This window comes from Marmota monax, unplaced genomic scaffold, assembly GCF_021218885.2.
Source record: "Marmota monax isolate L192 unplaced genomic scaffold, Marmota_monax_Labrador192_F-V1.1 WCK01_AAM20220418_F8-fsc00027, whole genome shotgun sequence".
Taxonomy (NCBI): Eukaryota; Metazoa; Chordata; class Mammalia; order Rodentia; family Sciuridae; genus Marmota; species Marmota monax.
Window position 1 is genome coordinate 16,702,519 of NW_026694617.1, and position 22,470 is coordinate 16,724,988.

At 37.9% G+C, this 22,470-nt stretch overlaps 1 protein-coding gene across 3 annotated transcripts in view; it reads left to right on the plus strand.

Annotated features, from left to right (window-relative positions):
- Positions 1 to 3,586: 3,586 nt before the first annotated feature.
- Calu (calumenin) overlaps positions 3,587 to 22,470 on the plus strand; it is a 33,070-nt gene continuing 14,186 nt past the window's right edge. Inside the window, exons 1-4 of one of the 3 annotated variants that reach the window (XM_046422483.2) lie at positions 3,619 to 3,709; positions 9,842 to 9,951; positions 13,230 to 13,461; positions 18,550 to 18,743. In XM_046422483.2, the coding sequence (XP_046278439.1) occupies positions 13,241 to 13,461; positions 18,550 to 18,743 (415 nt within the window). In that variant the 5' untranslated portion in view covers positions 3,619 to 3,709; positions 9,842 to 9,951; positions 13,230 to 13,240. Of the gene's footprint in view, positions 3,710 to 9,841; positions 9,952 to 13,229; positions 13,462 to 18,549; positions 18,744 to 18,816; positions 19,011 to 22,470 lie in introns of all 3 variants that reach the window. The other 2 variants (XM_046422482.2, XM_046422481.2) reach the window with 2 other exon arrangements.

Consider the following 22,470-nt stretch of genomic DNA (forward strand, 5'->3'; position numbering starts at 1 on the left):
TAGGAACTTGGATTCCTTCCATCCTGTGGTTTAAAGGGTTTATAGAAATAGGACTTAGAAAACTGTACATGGCTCACTGATGGCCAGTAATGGAAGGTAGTGGACATCAGTTCTGTCAACCTTCCTTGGTCAGAGATCAGTCATTTGACCACCAGGTAAAGGAGCCTGGAAATGTGGTCAAGTAAGATTCACAGGATGACAAGAAAAGAATTTGGTAAATAGCCAGGATCTGCCACACCATCTCAGATTAAGGCCCTAAGTGTGGCTCTCTCCCCCTCCCCCCAATCCCTGCTACCTGGCCGACCTCATACCCTCCTCCTACTGCCCTCCAGCTGCCTGGCTTCCGGCTGCTCCTCAAATGTTGCAAATATGCTCCCAGCTCCACACCTTTGCCTTTGCTGTTCACTTTTCTCAGAATGTTCTTAACCACCATCAGATGTTCACTCAGGTGTTAACACCTGAGCCCTCCCTGGCTGTCCTTTCTAAGATGGCAACACCACTCCCAATAGTCCCAACACTCCTCATTCTCCTTCTCTGCTTCATTTCTGCCTTAGCACTCATCACCACCTCTTATATATGTTTCTTTTTAAATATTTTTAAGGTACTGGGGATTAAACAAGTGGTACTCTACCACAGAGCACATCAACAGCCCTTTATATTTTGTTTTTTAATTTTGAGGCAGGGTCTGCTAAATTGCCCAGGCTGGCTTCAAACTTGCAATTCTCTTGCCTTACACTTCCAGTCGATGGGATTACAGGCATGTGCCACAAGTCTTGAGTTGTTTTTATATCTCGTTCAGTATCTGTTTCACCTGCCCTTACAGACCAGAATATAAGCAGCATGACAGAGTTTAATCCATTTTGTTCACTGCTGTATTGCCAGTGAGTGGAACAGTGACACACAGGAAACACTCAATACATCCATTTGAGGAGTGCGGGTTCAGTAGCAGCACATGAACAGAGCTAGGTTGCTCGGCGGGGAACATCACCTTTCTGCAATCAACATCATGCCTTTAGCAACAGTCCTTCGATGCTGCGCTCAGAGAAGGAATCCAGGGCTACAGGAGTACAAGTGAATAAGCAGCACTATATAGCAAAATGTGACAGCGCAATTGATGGCGACATTTCTTTTGTGTATCATCTCACCGGTCCTCAAATCCTGCTACCTACTTTCTAACTCTGCTACCTACTTTCTAACTCTGAGGCTCCCATGATGCCTAATCTGCTTCATTCTCCTCAGAATGCTCATCTGTTCTTTTGGCTCCATCAGCCCAGTTCTCCTCCTTAAGTATCTCTTCCAACCTATGGGCTCTTTCTTTTTAGATGTTCTTTCATAACCTAGACTCACCAAGTCTTGGAATTCACTCATTTCCCTCTACCTCCATGTGTCTAGCTCATTCTCCCCATCTCCCATGATTAAAACTTTTAATTTTTGAATCCCTTCTTCATTTCTTTCATCCAAGTGATCACTAAGTCCAGGACTTGTTATTTCTATCTTTAATTTTTTTTTGTTTTTAATTGATAAATACAAATTGTATTTAAAATCTCTCTGGCATTGCCGGGTACAGTGGCACATGCCTCTGATCCCAGCTACTGGGGAGGCTGAGGCAGGAGGATCATGAGTTCAAAGTCAACCTCAGCAACTTAGCATGGCACTTAGAGACTCAGGGAGACCCTGTCTTTAAATAAAATACATAAAAGGGATGGGGATGTTGCTTAGCAGTTAAGAGCCCCTGGGTTCAAATCCATATATATATATATATATATATATATATATATATATATATATATATATATTTGGCATAAAGGGTTCATTTCTGTTTCCTTTTCCTTGCCAGGACAAGTCCCTATCCACAGGGAATGTCAGGGTTTGAGGGCTGTATCTCTAGCAGAATCTCACTACGTTTAGCCTTCACTATGACACTTCCAGAATGGTGGTTCTCCCTCTTGGCTCTAGTTTCTTGAGGGCTGGGATGATGTCCCCTTCATTATGCATCCACCAGTACCTAGCACAGTACCTGACTTCAGGTGGCATTTTTTAAAAGTTTTTGAAGTAATACCTCCTGTTTTATAGTCAATCCCTATTTGAAGATGTGCCTGTCTGAGAGAACCACTCTCAATCTCATTCCACAGGGCCCCCACATAGGCACAAGTTTAGAAAACTTCCAAAGGAGACTCACAATTCCCATTGCCTTCAGCTTAGTGTCCTCAGACTATCAAGACCTTCCATGCCCTATCCAAACTTGCCTATGTTTTTCTGCATGGCTTCCTTTCTTAACCTTTCTCAGCCCCTACCTGGCCTGAGGATTTACCCTCTGCTCTGCTTCCCCACTTGCTTTTATTTTTGCTACTCCTTTTGCTGACTAGTTCATTTGGGATTTTCTTAGTCTAGCCTGAGTCACACCTTCCTATGAATCCCTCTCCGGCGACCACCAAGGGTCACTGGCACTTCTTTATTTGAATACCCAGAGCATTAGTTGTCAGTCTTTCATCTTGGCACTTTAAACTAACTTGCTTTGCATTTAAGTCTTTCATGACTTGTCTCAACTGCATTTTAAACTATAGAGGCTTTATGTTAAGAATTTAGGTTTGCAGTCCAGTAGTGTTGAAAATAGAGTACCCTTCATCGGTATTTGTTTCAATTCATGACACTAAAATGAACAAGTGAGTTATATGCTGTGTTTCTCTTTAACCAGGGATACGCAATGAAGTCCACTTCTTCAGTTTATTTATATTACTGAGCAATTTCTCGGACCTGGGCAGTAAGCTCAGGGCTGGAAATTACAAAGAATAGGCAGATCTCTACTCTGGAAGTTAGCCGGGGAACTTAGTCTGTTTCCCAGAGTAAGTTGTTATAGATAAGCAATGTTAATACAATAAAATTTGGTAGTGTACTGAAGATACAAAGTGCTATGAAGGCAAATAAAATAAGTGTTATTATGCTTAGTGGGGTCAGGAAAGGTTTCTAGAGCTAACATCTGAACTGGGACTTCTACTGGCCTTCACAAACAGAAATTAAGAAAATGAATTTATTCCAGGCAAAGGAAGACGCTTGGTGAACAAAGATCACAGAAATGTGAAAGGACAAGTAGTTAAGGAAAGACTAGACGATGGTGGCCAGAGCACTATAAGTGAAGGGGCGTGGTGGGAGACAAAGCTAAAAGATACACGATAGCCAGAGAGAAGAGCTTCCACTAGATGCCAAGTCTGGGCAGCAAGGTTTAAGGGTAAGAGATTGAGACTGTTTACCATTGTAATGGCGGTGACCGTAAAAAACGGATTTACGGTCTTGTGGGCATGAAGATTACTAGCAGGGTAATTCTAGACATCCTGTGGAGGCAGAGTCACGCGCTATGAATGGGGACGTGGCGTCCGGACAGCCGCGCCCACACGCCGCCCAAGCACCAGGCTGGGGCCTGCAGCAGGCCCAGGGACTAGACTTGGGCGGGAATCAGCTCCACGCAACTCGGCGCGCTCGCGGGGACGTGGCGCTTTCCAGCCTATCCGGGTTACGCAATTGTGGAGCCAATGGCTACTCCGGAAAGCTCTGCGACGACGGGGGGCTTGTTGATGATTGGTTGGGAAGCCGCGGCGAGACGGATGAGGGCGGGGCGCAGACTCGCTTCCGGTTGGGCGGTGCTTGCGCGTGTGAGCTGAGCCGGTGGGTGAACCGCGGCCACCGTGACTTGGGCTGTGAGGCTGCGAGAAAGGTAGGTATCGTGGTGCTCAAGCCTTCTGCCGCCGCCGTGTCCTTATTCGCTTTCTTTCTGTCCTGGAGCCTTGCTCCTGGAGAGGCGTGGGCTTTTTTTTCATTCTTAGCTCGTGTCTCTGCTGGTGCCGGAATCCGGGCCTGAGCCTTTCCACGATTCCAGGGCCCGAGGCGCTCAGCCTGGGATGGAACTCCCAGCTAGCATTCCCGCACTCTCTGAGTGCTGCGTCCCATCAAACTTTGGCTCCCTAACTCAGGTCTTGTTGGGTACTGTTTTGTGCCTGGCTTGCCGTGTCCTTGCCCTCGGGTCCCTGATGTACACCATTTACAGTGTACCTCGGACTAGAGGGTCACTTTTGTTTGTCTCCTGAAGGTCGGAGACAAACAAGGGTTATTGAATCTGCTGCCTGCCACCTCCCACTCCCCCGCCAGCCTAGATCTGCCAGCCCCGCCCCAAGGCCACATCCCGGGAGTTGGGTGCCGCTGCCAAGAAAGTCGTGTTCGCTGACTTAAAGGGTGTAGGAAGAGGGTGGAAATTACGAATGAAGACCCTATGTGATTTTTTTTTTTTTTTTAGAATATCTTATATAATTGCAAAGAAAAGCAGAAATTTTTGAGCTCCGGTGTTTGGTGCATAGTTGAGTCAGCAACGAGAACAGTCTTAAAAGCATTATTAAGGAATTGCTTTTTTTTAACCTTGTTTTATTGCTTCCAACCCTAGATCCCAGTTCTGACTTTATCATACTGTGTTATGAAGTAAACTTAATTCCCTACAGCTGCCATGATTAAGAGTTGTTGAGTGGTTTGAAGTTTGGAAAGCTGCTTTTGTATCAAGGAAAAAACTTCCTGGATCTCCTGCTAAAACTTTTGGGCTTTTTGTTTGAATTTCTAAGTGTACATAGTCACCGAGAAGTGGATTTTTTTGTTTGTTTGTTTTATTTGAGAACTGAAATGCATTCACTTCCTAAGTTGGACCATAAAGTCAACGTTAATGAATTGTGAATACGTTGCATCTAGTTTTTTTTTTCCCCCCTAGTATTTTATTGAGCTTTGGGAGTAGAGAACCCCAGAATCTCTGATAAATTACTGTTTGCCATGGAAAGAAACTTGACCTAAGACAAATGCATTTTTTACCTCATTAGATGAGCTAACCAAGTATCAAATAATAGTCATCACTGAAGAATTTGTGGAACAGTTGAAATGAGGGATCAGAGATAATCTATGAATTGTATTTGTAGATAAAATGATTTCCCTAGGCCTCATCTGAGTATACAGCGATTCAAGGGTTTCTATTTTCTTTTCCTTAGAATTACAACTAGGAGAGCCATAAACTACAAAAATCTATTGAGTATTCTAGAGTGTATGGTGCTCAATAGAGCTTTGAAATCATTATTATCATCATTATTTGCTTCCATTCATCCAGTAATGTATCAATAGATACTTACTGATAGCAGTATCTATACATTCATCACACAATCTGTACATTGGTACTACAGATTTTCTGTAACATGGAAATGCCAGGGATGTTGGAGGAATAGCAGTATAGTCAGGAATAGCAATTAGAAATGCCTGTTAGGATATAAGGCCCTAGATTCTGCCAGGAGTGATAGCTCACGCCTGTAATCCCAGCAGCTCAGGAGACTGAGGCAGGAGGATTGCGAATTCAAAGCCAAAGCCAGCCTCAGCTACAGTGAAGCACTAAGCAACTCAGTGGGACCCTGTCTCTAAATAAAATACAAAATAGGGTTGGACTGTGGCTCAGGGGTTGAATGCCCCTGAGTTCAGTCTCCAGTACCCCTAAAAAGAAAAAGGCCCTAGATCCTCTCTCTCTGAGCTTTTCAATATGAATGTTGCTGATGTTGCAATTTATGTATTAGAGTTAAGATAGCTGAAATAACACTTTTGAAAGTAGCTGGCTTTTAGCCAGATCCAGTAAGGGGAATTGGGTTGGAGAACACAAACAGGCAGCACTGTAGTGCTGCCCAGTACTACCCAGTTAATCTGATAAAATGTTATCTAAAAAGTGCAAGACAGTGCATTAGAACTATAGAGGGAGAAAGATTTATAATAGCTAGATGAAGAAATTCTCCCAAATATGTAGAATCTGTAAGGGAACTAAGGAGATAACTTAAAGTAGCCTGTGATCATGATTATGGAGTGCTACAAACAAATGTAGAAGAATTAGTACTGATCACTTCCAGCTTGAGTGATCATAGTAAATAGGTCTTTTCATCTAGAATTTTAAAACAATTTATAGGCATTTGACCCTGAGGAAAGGTTGAGCTAAAATAAGTTGAGCTAATACAAGTTCTGAAGATTTCATGTATATTACCAATACACAAAATTAACAAACATTCTCTCTCTCTCTCTTAAAAAAAAAAATCTGTCCTAAAATTTTTTTTTTTTTTTTTTTTTTTTTTTTTTTAATTTTGTAGCCAGAAAAATTTCAGGTTCCTGCTGGGTTGCTTTGATTATAGAACTAATGAAGCTTGGACTATTAGTTTCCTTATCAGGTATTTTCCTTCAACAGCTAAATTTTGCACTTTTATATACTTAGCAGTGTTGTAAATGAATTCCCACTGCCACAATTAATAAGAATGTATTAATGAACTAATATAAATTCACTGTCACTAGAGAATTTTAAATAAGTGGCTTGTCAGTGTTATGTCTCCTGTCAAATTATGAAGGATGACATTATTTTTTCGGATTTTATAACCTGGGCCTTGGTACAGTTGAGTATAGGTAAATTGCTGTCAGGCTGTTAACCATAATCCCCAATTGAAGTAGAAACTTAAGCAGTGAGATTCCATCTTGGCTACATTATGGAGAAATGCCTTTTCTGCTGAATATCCAGCTCAGAGAACTGGAATTTTACCACCACACCCATTTCTCCCACTGATTAAAGTTGAGCAATGGGTCTATGGTCAACCATAATTGTGGGATCACTTATTGTTAATATTCCTGAGAAGTTGAATTTAATTTTAGACATCTGAATTTCCTGAAACAGTCTACTTTCTGTGACCAATGGATTTTTTTTTTTAATCAAAAGTAGGAAGGAAGGAATGGAGATAGAGGTAAGAATTTAGAGCTTTCAAGGAAATTTTTGCATATATAAAATAGATTTCATATGACTCATTGTTATTAAAATCAAACTTATGCCATTAATCTTTTCTCCTTTAGATTACTGAAATAATTCATGAGAATAACTTTGCAGAAGACCATTATTGGTGACATACTACAAAAGGATGCTAGCTACTTGATAACCTTTTCTGTTTTAGGCCTTTAGTTTGTGACTCTCTAACATGGTGCTGTCCAGTAGAAGTATAATACCAGACACATGTGTCATTTTAAATTTTCAGAGGAAAATTTTTAAACAGGTGAATTAATTTTGATACATTTTATGTAATGTAATACATAAAATAGCATAGTTTTGATATAAAATATAACACTATAAAAATGTGGCATTAACCACATAAAGTAAGGTATTAGGATTCATGTGGGTAATGGCTAGACATTTTTTTCTTTTTTAGAAAAAAAATATTAGATGCTGCTGAGCGTGGTGGCTCACACCTATAATCCCAACAGCTTGGGAGGCTGATACAGGAGGGTCTCGAGTTCAAAGCCAGCCTCAGCAATGGCGAAGTTCTAAACAATTCATTGAGACCCTGTCTCTAAATGAAATATAAAAATAGGCCTGGGGATGTGGCTCAGTGGTCAAGTGCCCCTGAGTTCAATCCCTGATACTGAAAAATGTGTGTGTGTGTGTATATATGTATATGATACTATGAAAAGTGTGTGTGTTTGTGTGTACATGATACTACTGTTGATAAAGGAGGGACAGAATTTTAGAGAAACTTATAAGATATTTGATATTGGGAGAAGGAGAGATGCATTTTTCACAACCCTTGGTTTACCTTCTAGATCACATGTTAGCGCTCATACAGCTAAGTTTTCGTTTGTATGTCATAAATTTTCCTAATATGTTAATTGTTGATGTGTAGCTGTGCTGAAGTCGGTAGAGAAGTGAGAAGGGTCCTTTAGCTTGGAGCTTTCTAACTTTTGAGTTCAGTGTGGTTGAAAAGAGAATGATAGAGTTCAGATTGGGGTTCAGAAATGAACTCTATTAATGTAGTTCTTCATATGCTTTGTATGAAAAACTTATTTTATGTTGCTGCTTTTCATTTTTTCCCACATAAAATATCCTTTGTCTTATAAGGATATCTTTTGTTTCTACTTGAAATTTTATATGTATATGGATTTTCTATTCTTATGTGTGTCTATATTCATAAAACAAGAGGCCTTTTGTTAGAGAGTCTGATAGCCAGGAGCTGGTATATGTGGGCACAAAGAGCTTTTTTCCCCCTCAAATAGAAGTTATTTAAAGTGCAGATTTTTGCATTGCTTATTGCAGAGAGGTGAAGATTAGGTAGGACCATTGGCCTTGCCCGTCAGGTGGTCCTTGGTGAACTTTTTAGGCAGTTTCATCAGTGGTAAGATAGAAAGCCAGATTGGTGGATGTTGAAGCAGAGGCAGCAGTGTACACGCCTGTGTGTATGCGAAAGCAAGCTGGAAGAAATAACAGTCTAGGAAAGACTGATTTGGGATGGTAGAGACTTGAGAAGTGTTGATTAATGAAATGTGGGAGCCTGTAGGGAAGTGGGGATGGCAAAATTAAGAGAGTAGAAGGAAAGAAAAATGAATACATGATAAAGCCAGATCTTTACTCTCTTTGGGATTCTTATGTTCTTGTATCAAAATATTAAGTCAGACATAAATGTAGTATTCCCTCTAAATCACAAAGTGAATCAATTTGTTGTATTTCTGTATGCTACATGTCTCCAAACTGTAACAGTTTCTACTCTTTCCAGGACCCAAGTGTTTAGCCATTTATTTATTTTGTGATATTTGGGGTTTGCAGGAGTTGTTAGGGTTGTTGTATTTTATTCTAAAGACATATTTAACCACTTATAACATTTTTCTAAACGTGAAGTTCCCTTATTAGTAGTCATAAGGGAAATCCCTTGTTACAGTGACTCCTGATTTTACTTGCCTCTGTAAGCTTCTGGCATAGCTATTGCTTGATCATATTACCAACATCAACAACATATCCTGTTCCTCAATTCATAAAATTGTATTTATCTAAAGAATTATTTAGTTTTAGGTAGAAATTTCATTTTACCTTAAAATAAAGATTCTAATAGCCAACTTTGATGTTGAATTTAAAAGAGCCACTAAGTCTCTGATTTTCTCTGTACTGTTCAACTGATGTAACTGATAGACTAAATTATTGAAGGGTCAGCTGAAATGTTATTTGCCTTGACCAGTTTTTTACTTAAAAAAATTTTTATCTTATGTTTTAAAGATAGATATGCATTTTTCCTTCAATCTTTTGAAATACAGCTTGAAAATATCTGTTTTGCCACCTACTATTGAAAAGATTTTTTAATGTTTAAATTAAAAGGTAATACATATGAGAGAGTGCTTATTTGCAAAAATTAAATGTGCACTAAAGTTCACTTCCATAGTAGTCTCACTGACCCACTGCATTCCTGTGTCTTTTCCCTTGAGCCTAGAGATTACCACTGTTTACATGTGAGTGTTTATTTGACCACCCCATTTTCTTGTGTGTGTTATATTTTATATATATTTAAACAACCTGGGGAGACTCTTTACTTTTTTTTTGCTTTTGTAAATGATATCTTGAGCTGAGCGCTGTGGCACACACCTGTAATCCCAGTGGCTCGGGAGGCTGAGGCAGGAAGATCGAGAGTTTAAAGCCACCCTCAGCAACTTAGCAAGGCCTTAAGCAACTCAGCCAGATGCTTTCTCAAAATAAAATATAAAAAGGGCTGGGTGTGTGACTCAGTAGTTGAGTGCCCTTGGGTTCAATCCCCAGTACCTTCCCCCACCTCCACCCCCCAAAAAGAGAGATCTTGACATTATTTTTTAAATTGCTTTTTGGAGGTTGTACTTAATGTATCTTGGTGAGTGCTCTTTCACTGAAGATAGATCCACTTCATTCTTTTTAAACTTGGTGTACTTTTCCTTTACGTAGATTTAATGTCTTACCAGTTCTCTGGTATAGCTTGTTTCCAATTATTTTAACAACTAAAAATTCTCATGCTGGTTGCAGTGTTATGCACCTATAATCCCAGCTACTCAGAGAGACTGAGGGAGGAGAATCACACGTTCAATGCTAGCCTGGAAAACTTCGCAAGACCCCATCCCAAAATAAATTAAGAGGTCAGTAGCTGCGGTTAAGTGGTAAAGCACCCTAAATTCAATCCCCAATACCCCAAAATTAAAACAAAAAACAAGCTGTCATCATTGAACATCTTCTTATGGTATCTTTGTACAATTTGTGTGTTTTGATGGATTGGAATGAAAATGTTGAGGAAGTTTCAAAAGTATAACCAAATCTAACATTGGTGGGAGCAGTATAAGAAAAATAACACTTTCTACCCCCTTTCGCTATGGATCTCGTGATCTTGCTTTCTCCGTGCTTCCCTTGATGGATTTTCATCAGTCTCATCAGTCTTAATTATCACATCATTGGGTAACAGATTTTTTTTTTTTTAATATTTTTAGTTGTAGATAGACACAATAACTTTATTTTTTTATGTGGTGCTGGAGATAGAACCCAGTGTCTCACACATGCCAGACAAGTGCTCTACCACTGAGCCACAACCCCAGCCTAACCATCTCTTTTGAGAATTGGTGCTTAGGGAGTAACCACCCTATTACCTCCTTAGCTACCTTTCTTTTTCTTTTTCCTTTGTATTTATTTTTTAGTTGTAGTTGGACACAATGTCTTTATTTTATTAATTTTTATGTGGTGCTAAGTATCGAACCCAGGGGCCCACATGCCAGGCAGTGCTCCACCACTGAGCCACAACCCCAGCTCTCTTTTTTCTTTTTTAAAAATATTTTTTAATTGTCAATGGACCTTTATTTTATTTATTTATTTATATGTGGTGCTGAGATTCAAACCCAGTGCCTCACACAATGCTAGGCAAGAACTGTACAATCCCAGCCCTTTAGCTATATTTCTTTTCATTTTATTGGCGCTGATCTATTTACTCTGTAATGCTTTCTACTCTGATGCTGTATTCTCTGTCAGTCCAGGACTTCTCCCTTCCCCTGCTTTCCCAGTGATTGTATCCTGTGCCCTTTGTGCTCTTTCATAGCCTGTAAGTTGTTCATGGAGGCCTCAGGTTGTGCCTTTCTATATAGTCAGCTCTATAGGTTGTGTTGCAATTAAACTTATTTCTCTATTTGCTTTCCTTTTTACAGGATCTTTATATAACATGTTCACCTTTAGCTGTACTGGGCTTTTTTTTTTTAATCCAAAGGGCTGTATAAATCCAAGTTAATATAATCTACCTTTTTAGCTATCAATTGGGACTTAATAAGAAAAATGGATACATTGAAAGGTGTGTAATATATTGGCATGTTTGATTTCCTTATCCCCTGACTCAATTCATTTCCTTCATTCTGGTTCCCAAAACTTTTTTATTTTTTAGTTTTTCAGCAGACACAACATTTGTTTGTATGAGGTGCTGAGGATCGAACCTGGGCCGCAGGCATGCCAGGCGAGCGCGCTACTGCTTGAGCCACATCCCCAGCCCTGGTTCCCAAAACTTTGAGACAGGATCAAGATAATTATTTATAGGGATTCTGAATTGATAACTCGTAGAAGTTATGCTGAAAGAATGTTTTAAATTTTTATCAGTATTTACATAGAAAATGTGAATGCTTAGACTAGCTAGGTCCATTAGTGACATCCTGAGGAAGGTGAAATCTGTGACTGGTTTAAAATGCTGATTAGGACAGGGTGTAATTCATTTAACTTTCCTGTGGTACTGTAGCCTTCTATTAGTTTCCTAGGGCTGCTGTAACAAATTGCTACAAACTTGAGTGAATTAAAAGAATAGAATTTTATTGTTTTTCAGTTCTGGAGGCTAAAAGTTCAAAATCATAGGTGTGAGCAGGACCATAATCTCTGAAGACTTTAGGGGAGGATCCTTCCATAGCTATTCCTGGCTTCTGCTGTTAGCAATCTTTGGCATTTCCTGACATGTAGATTCATCACTTTAATCTCTTCCTCTTTCAGTATATGGCACTCTCATTCAGTGTGTCTGTGTTCAAATTATTGTCTTATAAGGACTCCAGTCTTTGGATTAGAGCCCACTCTAAAGTAACATGACTTCATTTTAACTTGATTACATCTGCAAAAATCCTCTACTTCCAAATAAAGTCAGTGAAAGGTACCAGGGATTAGGCATAATGGGAGATGAGTGAGCAATGATGTGAAATTGCAAAAACTTAATCTCACTGGGGGCAGGAGCATTCAAAGTCCATGTTCTACTGATGGAAGATTAATTTAAAAATGAAAACCTAGGGGCTGGGTTGTGGCTCAGTGGTAGAGCCTTGCCTGGTATGTGTGAGGCACTGGGTTTGATTCTAGGTACTGCATATAAATAAATAAATAAATAAAGGTCCATCGATAACTAAAAAAATTTTTTTTAAATGAAAGCCTAGGAAAACCTTTCCCCTTGGTTTGTAATTTTAAGTTTTTTGTTTGTTTGTTTTTACCTCTATGGCCTTAACCTCTGGACATTACTGTGGGATATCTATAGAATGTGCTAAACAGGTATTTAACTCAAAGCTTTTCTGCAGTTTTTTAGTCACATTTTTTCAATAAAATGTTCCAGCCTTGTGCTTGTTCATGAAGTTCCCTGTGATTGCAGAGTAGCAGTGTGGAGGTCTGGAGAAGAGCCTGGGAGTCTTTACTTTGAATAGTATTCCTTATGGTTCTTATGCTTGAGCAAGTTTGAGAAACACAACTGTACAAAGGGATAAAGAAGTTTTTATGACAGGACCATGTAACTGGTTTGGTCTTTGATGGTGATTCAGGGTTGAACTGGGACTTGGGAAAATTGGTGTTATAGAACAAGGAAACTATTCAATATTTCATTAGTTCCTAATGGGATGGTCATCAGAATCATGGGAGAAGCATTTAAATATACAGATGCCTGGATTCAACTTCGGAGATTCTAAATCAGTGGGAAAACTTACTAAAAAAGGCTTCCTAAGTGACTAATAACCAGCCAAGTTTGAAGACCAGACCACTTATATAGTATAAAAAATAAAGGATTTGGAGTCAGGATTTAAATCTTGGTCCTATGACTTTAAACTGTTATCAACTCAGACAAAAGGATTAAAGTTCTATTTTGATGTCTTTTAAAGAGACACTACTTACAAAAAGATTTTAGCTATAAATTCCTTATCAACTTAAAATCGATGAAGAAAACTGGTAAAAATTTCCCACCATCATAATCTTGAGATTTCAATATTCTTCCATATTTATTGTGTGGATTAAATAAAATACTTGGGTAATATAACTGACTTGCATAGACTTGTATGTATATTAAAAATTTAACTGGTACATGAATGTTTTCTTGTTTAATTGTTAAGCTTATTGTCTCCTTTATCAACTAACTGCCTTTTGTTTTCTTAAGATCCGATTATCATGGACCTACGACAGTTCCTTATGTGCTTGTCCCTGTGCACAGCCTTTGCCTTGAGCAAGCCCACAGAAAAGAAGGACCGTGTACATCATGAGCCTCAACTTAGCGACAAAGTTCACAATGATGCTCAGAGTTTTGATTATGATCATGATGCCTTCTTGGGTGCTGAAGAAGCAAAGACCTTTGATCAGCTTACACCAGAAGAGAGCAAGGAGAGGCTTGGGTAAGGTGCCAGATCTCAAGGGGCTACTTAGGGATTTACCATTCTTTGTAAATCAGCTGATTCTTTTTTTCTTTTCTGGTTTAGTCACCACTAAAGTTATGCTGACCTCTGTCTTCTGAAAGCTAACCACAGAATTGCTACCACTAAAATTTAATTAAGTGCCTGCTTTTCTACATTTCTCCATTGAATAACAATTTGTATCTCATTCTACAAAGCAAAATCATTTTTTAATAAAAGTACCAGGTACTGCAGGACCCATCTTGAACTGTATTGTCTTGATCTCAGAACATTACATGGGTCATCTTTATCTCTGTTGCTTTTAATTTTGAAAAATAGTTTGTGATGTATTTATTCATTATTGCCCAAGCCTAGTCTTTGGGAAAAAATTGCAGATTTTACCCCTGGACTATCACTTTCTGTACAGTTTATAATTTTCAGAGTGTCCTTCAACACAATCCAAAGCAACCTTGCCTTTTAGAGATTATAGCAAGTAATGGTCTTATTGTCATAGCTTCAGTAATGGCTGGGCCATAGTCAGGTTCTGTGACTCTCTGAGCAGATAGCCTTTCACCTAGAGAGTTTATTTAGTAGAATCCCAGCTGATTATTTCTAACTGGAGGTCCTAGAATGTCCTTTGGGTCTTCTAAGGCCTTGCTTTAAAAGAAAAAGTCAATTTTGTGAAAAAAATTTTCTCTTCAATGAGCACTGTTGGTGCAGCTTTCTGAACTCTACTCCAGAGATTTGTGTGGAAGTTGTACCACTCAGTAATTTCCAAAAATATTTTGCCATCAGGGATAGTGCTATGATATAAGGCATTATTATAGAGTTTACTTTATACTTCAATATAACATTCTTTCTTTGTGTTATCTGCTGACTAAAGGGTACAATATTTTATTCTTCAACAGTAACAGAAAGTAATTAAAAGATTTTGCTTTACAACCAGCTATCCCAAGACATTTGAAAGTAGATATTGTTGGATACAGTGGTAAACACCTATAATCCCCAAAATTTAGGAAGCTGAAGCAGGAGGATTGCAAGTTCAAGGCCAGGCTGGGCAATGTAGTAAGACCCTGTCTAGTAATAAAAAGGGTTGAGTACTGTAGAGTGCCCCTGAGTTCATCCCCAATACCATCAAACAAAGGAAAGAAGCTAGATATAGAAACCATATATCAGCCAGGTACAGTGGCACATGCCTGTATTCCCAGCAACTCGAGAGGCTGAGGTAGGAGAATCGTGAGTTCAAAGCCAGTCTCAGCAGATTAGCAAGGCACTTAGCAACTCAGTGAGACCCTGTCTCTAAATAAAATATTAAAAAAAAAAAAAAAAGGCCAGTCATGTGGCTCAGTGGTTAAGCACTGCAGGTTCAAAAAAAAGAAAGAAACCATCTATCAAAAAGTCAGTCTTGGGCTGGGGTTGCTGGATTCAATTCTCAGCACCACATGTAAATAAATAAAATAAAAAGGTCCATCGACAACTTAAAAAAAAAAAAGTCTTCTTAGGTTGCTTTTCTAACTTTGAGAGACTGTGCTCACTTTCAGTTTTAATCATGTAACTATGTTAACATTCCATGCTGAAAATAGAGATTCATGAGGGTGTTCTCAGCCTGAATGTCATTGCCTATTAATGTTGTACCTGTCCATCCTACATTCAATCTGCAAAAATTGCTTCACAGAATTACCCTTAAATAATAAAGGTTCTTTAGGTTTGGTCATTTAAGGTAGATGTTCTGTCTCTTTGCAGGCAGTAGAACAGTTTTGCTAGCAGTTTTCAGTAGAGGAAAAGATGTTCCTTTCTATTCTCAGCAAATATCAAAGGTTCAACACATAAGTGGACTGTATTTAATTAGAATATGAATGAACTAAGTACTGTTTGCTTCTCCCAAATTTTGGAGATAGTGACAAGTATCCCTAGTATATGCAGTAACATACTATTGGAAGCAAAAATCCCAGGTTACTTAAAACAACAACAACAACAAAACTTATTTACTATGGCATTTCTAAACATTGTTTTGGCAGGTAACTATATACCAGAAGTTGAAAACTAGATTCCCCCTTTTTTCCCATTTGTCTATAAGGCAAGTAATTAAGAGAGTTGTAGATGGACACATTATTTTATTTATTTTTACATAGTGCTGAGAATCAAACCCAGTGCCTCACACATGCTGGGCAAGCACTCTACCACTGCACTAGAACTCCAGCCCCCAATTTTAAACAATTTTAACATACAACTATTCACACCTTTTTCTTGTTAATTAAGATTTGACAAATAAGAAATTTTTTCTGCATGTATATTATCATTCTCCCTCTCCCTACAAAGCACTGATTTTCACGTATGTATCCTTCAAATGAAGGTTTTTATTTTGAGATGGTATGCCTTAATATTAAAAAGTTCTTGTCCTTGATATATTTACTACAGAAATGAACTATAGCAATTCATGATCTTTTGGGGGATCACAGGCGCAAACACTTTGGAAGTCTAATGAAAACTAAGTATTCTTCCTTAGAAAAGTACACATGTATGGATCTATACATATAAAATTTTGCATACCCCAAATTTCAGGACTATTATACCTCCTTCTAGAGCCATTTATTGACCAAATTTTTAAAAACAACTCAGGGTCAGCTTTATGCCACTTGAAATGTATAGAGACATGTGTTACCTTGTAGCTCTAATAACAGGAGGTCCACTAAGTGCATTATATCTGTCCTAGAATAAGTGCTGGTTAGTGGCATCATAACTATGTCTATAGGGTTCTCCACTGTCATAGTATACTATGCCATTTCATAAATTAACACAAGCCTTTAAAGATCAGAATTAAGAGCTTCATGCCTTAAATAGGATGTGCCTGATATACTTTCGTAACTAACTGCCTGCAAGCTGCATGAACAGCAAGACATAAATCACTTTTTTATTAGAGTGTTGTCATATACATGTATGTGCATGTATGTTCTCATGCCAGACCATGTGTAAGAAATATTGCTGGGCATGGTGGTGCACACCTGTAATCCCAGCAGCTTGGGAGGCTGAGACAGGAGAATCACAAGTTCAAAGCCCCCCCTCAGCAATACTGAGGCACTAAGCAACTCATTGAGACTTTGTCTCTAAATAAAATACAAAATAGGGCTCAGGATGTTGCTCAGTGGTCAAGTAGCCCTGAGTTCAATCCCTGGTACCAAAAAAAAAAAAAAAAAGTAAGAAATATTTATTATCTATCCCTTTTTTAAAACAAGTTTCTAACCCATACATTAAACATTTGGGGTATTTCAATTGACTAAAATGCTGTTCAATCACTTTCATTTTAAAAAGCCCATCTTGAATAGTCATATGTCTTTTATTAATCTGGGTGATACACTTCGGGCTATTTATAATAGTTTAAAAATATCATTTGGGGGTAGAAGTTTTGATACCTTGCCATTTTTTTCTTAATAGTGCAATGGCATTATTGGTAGCCAATGCCATTTTAATATAAATTGGATTACATTATAGATAATGTAGAAGTTTTCAATACTGGTCTAACTTAATTCTGTTAATATTGATTAAATTCTATAGATTTAAACTTGCCCAAAAGCCAGGCATGGTGGCACATTCCTGTAATTCCAGATACTGGGAGGGATGAAGCTGGAAGATCACAAATTTGAGGCTAGCCTGGGCAATTTGGATTCTGTCTCAAAATAATATTTAAGAAGGGCTGGGGATGCAACTCAGTGGTGGAGCACTTACCTAATATTTCTACTACTGCAAAAAATGAGTGAAGTTTTAAAAAGTTCTGTTGTTATGTCCATGTAATTAAAGGAGGATATATATTAACATTTTAGAGTTAAGGCTACAAGATTACATATTCTGTGAAGGAAAATGCTTGTTATTTGTAGGGTTTATGCAATTATGGCTAATGCCATATTAGTATCAAAATTGTATTCACAGTGTCACCAATACTCTTTGATCTAATCACTTTCTTATATTAATGGAATTAAGACAAACTGGGAAAAGCCATCATTTATTACCAAGGGACAGTCTTTTTCAGTCAAGCATAGTAGTAAGCTGAGATTTCACATCTTTTTGGAAGTTTTGATTGTTTCTGTTCACATAAACTTTATTTATATAACTTGATTTTTCTGAGCCTCTAGTTGATGATTGCATCTTTAAACAGGAATTTTCATATCATGAACATATTTATAAATCCCTAAGATGTTCAGATCTGGAAGAAAGAAGCTCACAAAGCAGAGAAGTAGATTGATTAGCTTTATAATCTTCACACTAACCCTCTCAGCATATTAACAGTCTCATCAAAGATACACATTCTTACTATATTTCCTCAGAGTTTTAGATAAGTGTCCTGTCTATGTACCTGTTTTTAAAAATAAACTTGCTTTGGCCAGGTGTGGTAGTACATGCCTTTAATCTCAGTGACTCAAGAGGCTGAGGCAGGAGGATCACAAGTTCAAAGCCAGCCTAAGCAACTTAGGGAGACCCTGTCTCAAAATAAAAAATAAGAAAAGGGCTGGGAATGTAGTTCAGTGATAAAACACCCATGGGTTCAGTCCTTGGTACAAAAAAATAAAATAATAAACTTGCTTTGAAATATGAGTGATATTTTTAAGAAGAATATTTTTTCCAAAAGCATCTATATTTTTGAAAGTCTGATTTAAATATTTTGAAGTTTTAGAAAACCATTGTCAACAATTATGATTATTTACTAAGAAATGGAGATTCTCCTTTAAGTGTAATAAAGAAAAAATATAGAGGTTTACTTGTTTGATGTAGTGTGAGAACTTATATGGGCATGGATATTCCATGAAATTCTGACCATAGGCTCAGACCTAACCAAAGAGATAGGCTGGGTTTGCTTTTGGTCTCAGCACACCAGCTACAGCTTGTGTTTATCTTAACCAGATGGCTCACTATAGGCAGGAATGGGCCACTTAAGAGAAAAATTTTCAGTTGCCTGTCTGGCAGTTTTGTTTCAGAGACAATTTTTTTATTTCTTTGTGTTAGCCCTGGATAACACCTATGGTCACAGCACACACTTGGCTATTTCCAGAGCCTTGTGTCCTTTTAACCTCTTGCTGGATTTCTCTGCATTTTCTACAGAAAGATTGTAAGTAAAATAGATGGCGACAAGGACGGGTTTGTCACTGTGGATGAACTCAAAGACTGGATTAAATTTGCACAAAAGCGCTGGATTTACGAGGATGTAGAGCGACAGTGGAAGGGGCATGACCTCAATGAGGACGGCCTCGTTTCCTGGGAAGAGTATAAAAATGCCACCTACGGCTACGTTTTAGGTAGGTCCCTACTATCTGGGGGAAAAAGTCTTGTGGAGCCGGCACCTTGAAACGTAACTATTTTGTCTTGTAGAATGATTGTAGATAAAATAGACGCGGATAAAGATGGGTTTGTGACGGAGGGGGAGCTGAAAACCTGGATTAAACACGCCCAGAAGAAATACATATATGACAATGTTGAAAACCAATGGCAGGAGTTTGATATGAATCAAGACGGCTTAATCTCCTGGGATGAGTACAGAAACGTGACTTATGGCACGTACCTGGGTAAGGGGCAAGATGTCAGCTTGGCCGAGACTATGGTCTTCAGTCAAAGAAACAAATGGGTCACACAGTAAAGGAAAGGAAGAAATTGTGCCTATCCTAAATAATTCAATGCTGAACTGATTCCCCTGCATCTTATTAATTTTAAATTTGTATATTATGTATTTTTAAATTTGCTTAATTGTGGTTTTCTGAAGTCTAGCATCTTCTACATCGTTAGCATTGCAAAAATATTTTACCATTTTTTTCTTTCTATCATCCCTCATAAGAACAATTTTTGGAGTAGATCTCATTTAAAAGGCTGCATTGTTCCAATGATGAAAAGCAAGAGACCTTTGGATGTCTCTTAATCCAGTCACACAAAGATGGTGGACCTGAAATTCAAACCAAATTAGATTCCTTTATAATTGGGGAGAAGAGGAAGAAAATCACTGCTTTTCTTAAAATAAAATTCAAATAAAACAGCTTCCCTTGATAAAATTTAACTGCTTCAGTATATCTGCTTACTGAAGTTTAGAAATAAAGATTTCCCATTTGTTTTCTCTGGCACATGAGTTTATCAGCCTGCTTTGCAAATGCTCCAAGGCAGATAAATGTTATTTGATTGCTTTCTGTTGATTTGGTAGCTTTTTTTTTTTTTGCTTCTTTGGGCCACCTGTTAGTAATTTTCTTTGATTTTGGCACTTCTACACTTGCCTGCTATGGAATAGTAGGTGGTGGTCTTATGGATTTGATGATCTAGGGTGTTTTTATTTGTGAGATTCCTCTATTGTACATGGTTACCATTTGCGACAAAAATATATAAATGGTGTTTTTGCATTTTTATCCTGGAAATTAGGCAAAATTAAGTTAAAGGAAGCATTCTCCACCACTGACTAGCAGTGTATATATAAAGATCTGTTTCCCCATAAGATAGCCAGCTGTCCATGTTAATTACAAGAGTGCATACATTTCTGGTGAAGAGACTTTTATTTCTGTGTAGGGCTTGTTCTCATTCCTAAGACCAAAGTGGTAATCTCTCTCTCAATACTTGACATTTAGCCAAGAACCAAACATATCATTCACTCAATAAAGAACATGTGTATTAAAAAGCCAGCACAAATGGAGAGTCATCCTGTGTTTCTTATTTTCTGGCTGAGGCCCAACATCCTCCTGACTTTTTAGAATTAATTATAAATATAAAGCAAAGGGTAGACTATTGGTGATGTAAACAAAATGGTACATTAATAAATCTTAGCTCAGACCTAGACACAAACTTGCTGCCCAGAATGCTGCTTCAACTGTGTATGATTATGTGCATAAAAATCTGTTGAAAGCTCTGTTGCCTCACAGGGCAGATGATTCAATGTAATGGGTATTCCTATTGCCTGAAACTGTTCACAAGCTGAAGCACTGACTGGAGAAGCAATGTCTTTATAAGGCATCTTTCCCAGGAAGCCTGTGAGGAGATGGCCCTCAGTGGGTAATGAGTTGGATTAGAAAAGTGCTGGAGAGTTTTTGTGAAAATGTGTTCTCAAATCAATTTTGAATTCAGGTATAAATAATCTTGGCTATTAAAATCTGTTTCAATTAATCTACTCTTCACAAAAGAAATGTTAATATTGTCTGTACCCCAAGTAAGATACCAAATACTAAAATCCTCTCTGCCTATACCAAAATTAGATTAAATGGCCAACCAGAGGCTGTGTACAGGCCAGGAAAGGCTATAAAATGGTGCTTCGGATAAGTATAGAAGCCCAAGCAGGACTGTAGGTGTATAAATTTCATTTTTAAAAATAATGCATTGCGGGGCTGGATGTGTGGCTCAGTGGCAGAGCGCTCGCCTAGCACGTGTGAGGCCCTGGGTTTAAGTGTCAGCACCACATATAAATGAATAAATAAACATATTGTGTCCAGCTACAACTTAAAAAAAATATTTAAAAAAAATAATACATTGCATCCTTTCCATTCTTTTATATGTACATGTTGCTATTAGGTTGCTTGATGCTAGTCACCACGTTTTATCCCAGAGGAGGGGAGGAGGGCTTTTAGCTGAGAATCTAATCTGAAAATGTGAAGTGACATTTTCTCTTATCTTCTTTCTGTTACATAGTTGGTACTGCAATTTGGTATTTGTTTAGAAGAGATGACTTAGTATCTGAGAAAGATGGTATTTTCCATAAATTCTGCATCTCCCTCCTGTTCTGGCTTTCAGTATTCAAATATAGAGTCCCAAAGCCTTATGAGGCAATAAGCTGTCTCATTATATTTTTGACACTCAACAAAGAAAGAAGCTTCAAGCTGCTTGGCTCTCAAAATAGATCCGTTTTTGGTTTTGTTTTTTAAACTGTGCTTAAAATATGGAAAGATTGAACTGCAGTATCAGAGGTCAGTGGTATGATCTTTCTGTTAAAGGGGCCCTGAAGGTCTTAAAAAAAAAAATAGTGCCCTTTTTATTTATATATTGCAGGAACAATAATTTCTTACCTTTAACGTGGTGTCTTACTTTTCAAAGTATCTTCACATCTGCTATCTCATTTGGTTTATACAGTAACTTAATAACTTTTTTATTTTCTGTGGTTAACTCCTTTACCATTTTTTCAGCTTATGGAAATTAAATTTTATTCTTCTAGATTCTTATATAGTATCTGCTACTTGTGTGGTTAAACATTATAACAAATAGGACTAAGTTTAGTTGTAATCTAATGTCTATTTTTAAATAACAGCCTAAGCAATGTACAATTGCATATTAAAATGAACAATTGAGTCTTGACATATGTATACACCAGTGAAACCATCACTACAGTCAATATAATGAGCATATCTACACCTCCCCCCCCCAAAAAAATTTTTTTTTCTCATATCTCACCTTCCATATATTCCTGTCCCTAAGCAACCAACTGACCTATTCTCTGTAACTCTAGGTTAGTTTGTATTTTCTAGAATTTCATGTAAGTGGAAGATAAATAATACATGTAACTCATGATAGATAAAATGTAACCTCTTAAAGAGGTGATGTTCTGTTGCTTAACTCTAAATGTCTTTAAAATGAGGCTGAAGGTCTTTGATATCTATCTTATTAATGTTTAATAAAAATAACAATAATTGACATTTATTGAATGCCAACTACAGGCCAGGCATTGTTCTAAGTGCTTGACTTAGTTCTGTTGTTGCTGGTTCTCACTTGAACCTCATAACAACCCAATGAGGCAGGCATCATTATTATCCTCATTTTACAGATGAGACTGAGGTACAATTAAGTTATTCACCCAGGGCCACACAACACAGCTAGGGATGGTAGACTTCAAACTCAGTATGGCATTAGAGCCACCACTGCCTCCCAGATATAACTAGGAAATTCAAGCCTTAACATCAATAACAATGAAACATTACATGTTGAGTTAAGTAACCCAGGAAACAGAGTTCCATGTTGATTGGCAAACATTTACTTCAGTTTGGACCTGACTGAGATATGATTGATTAC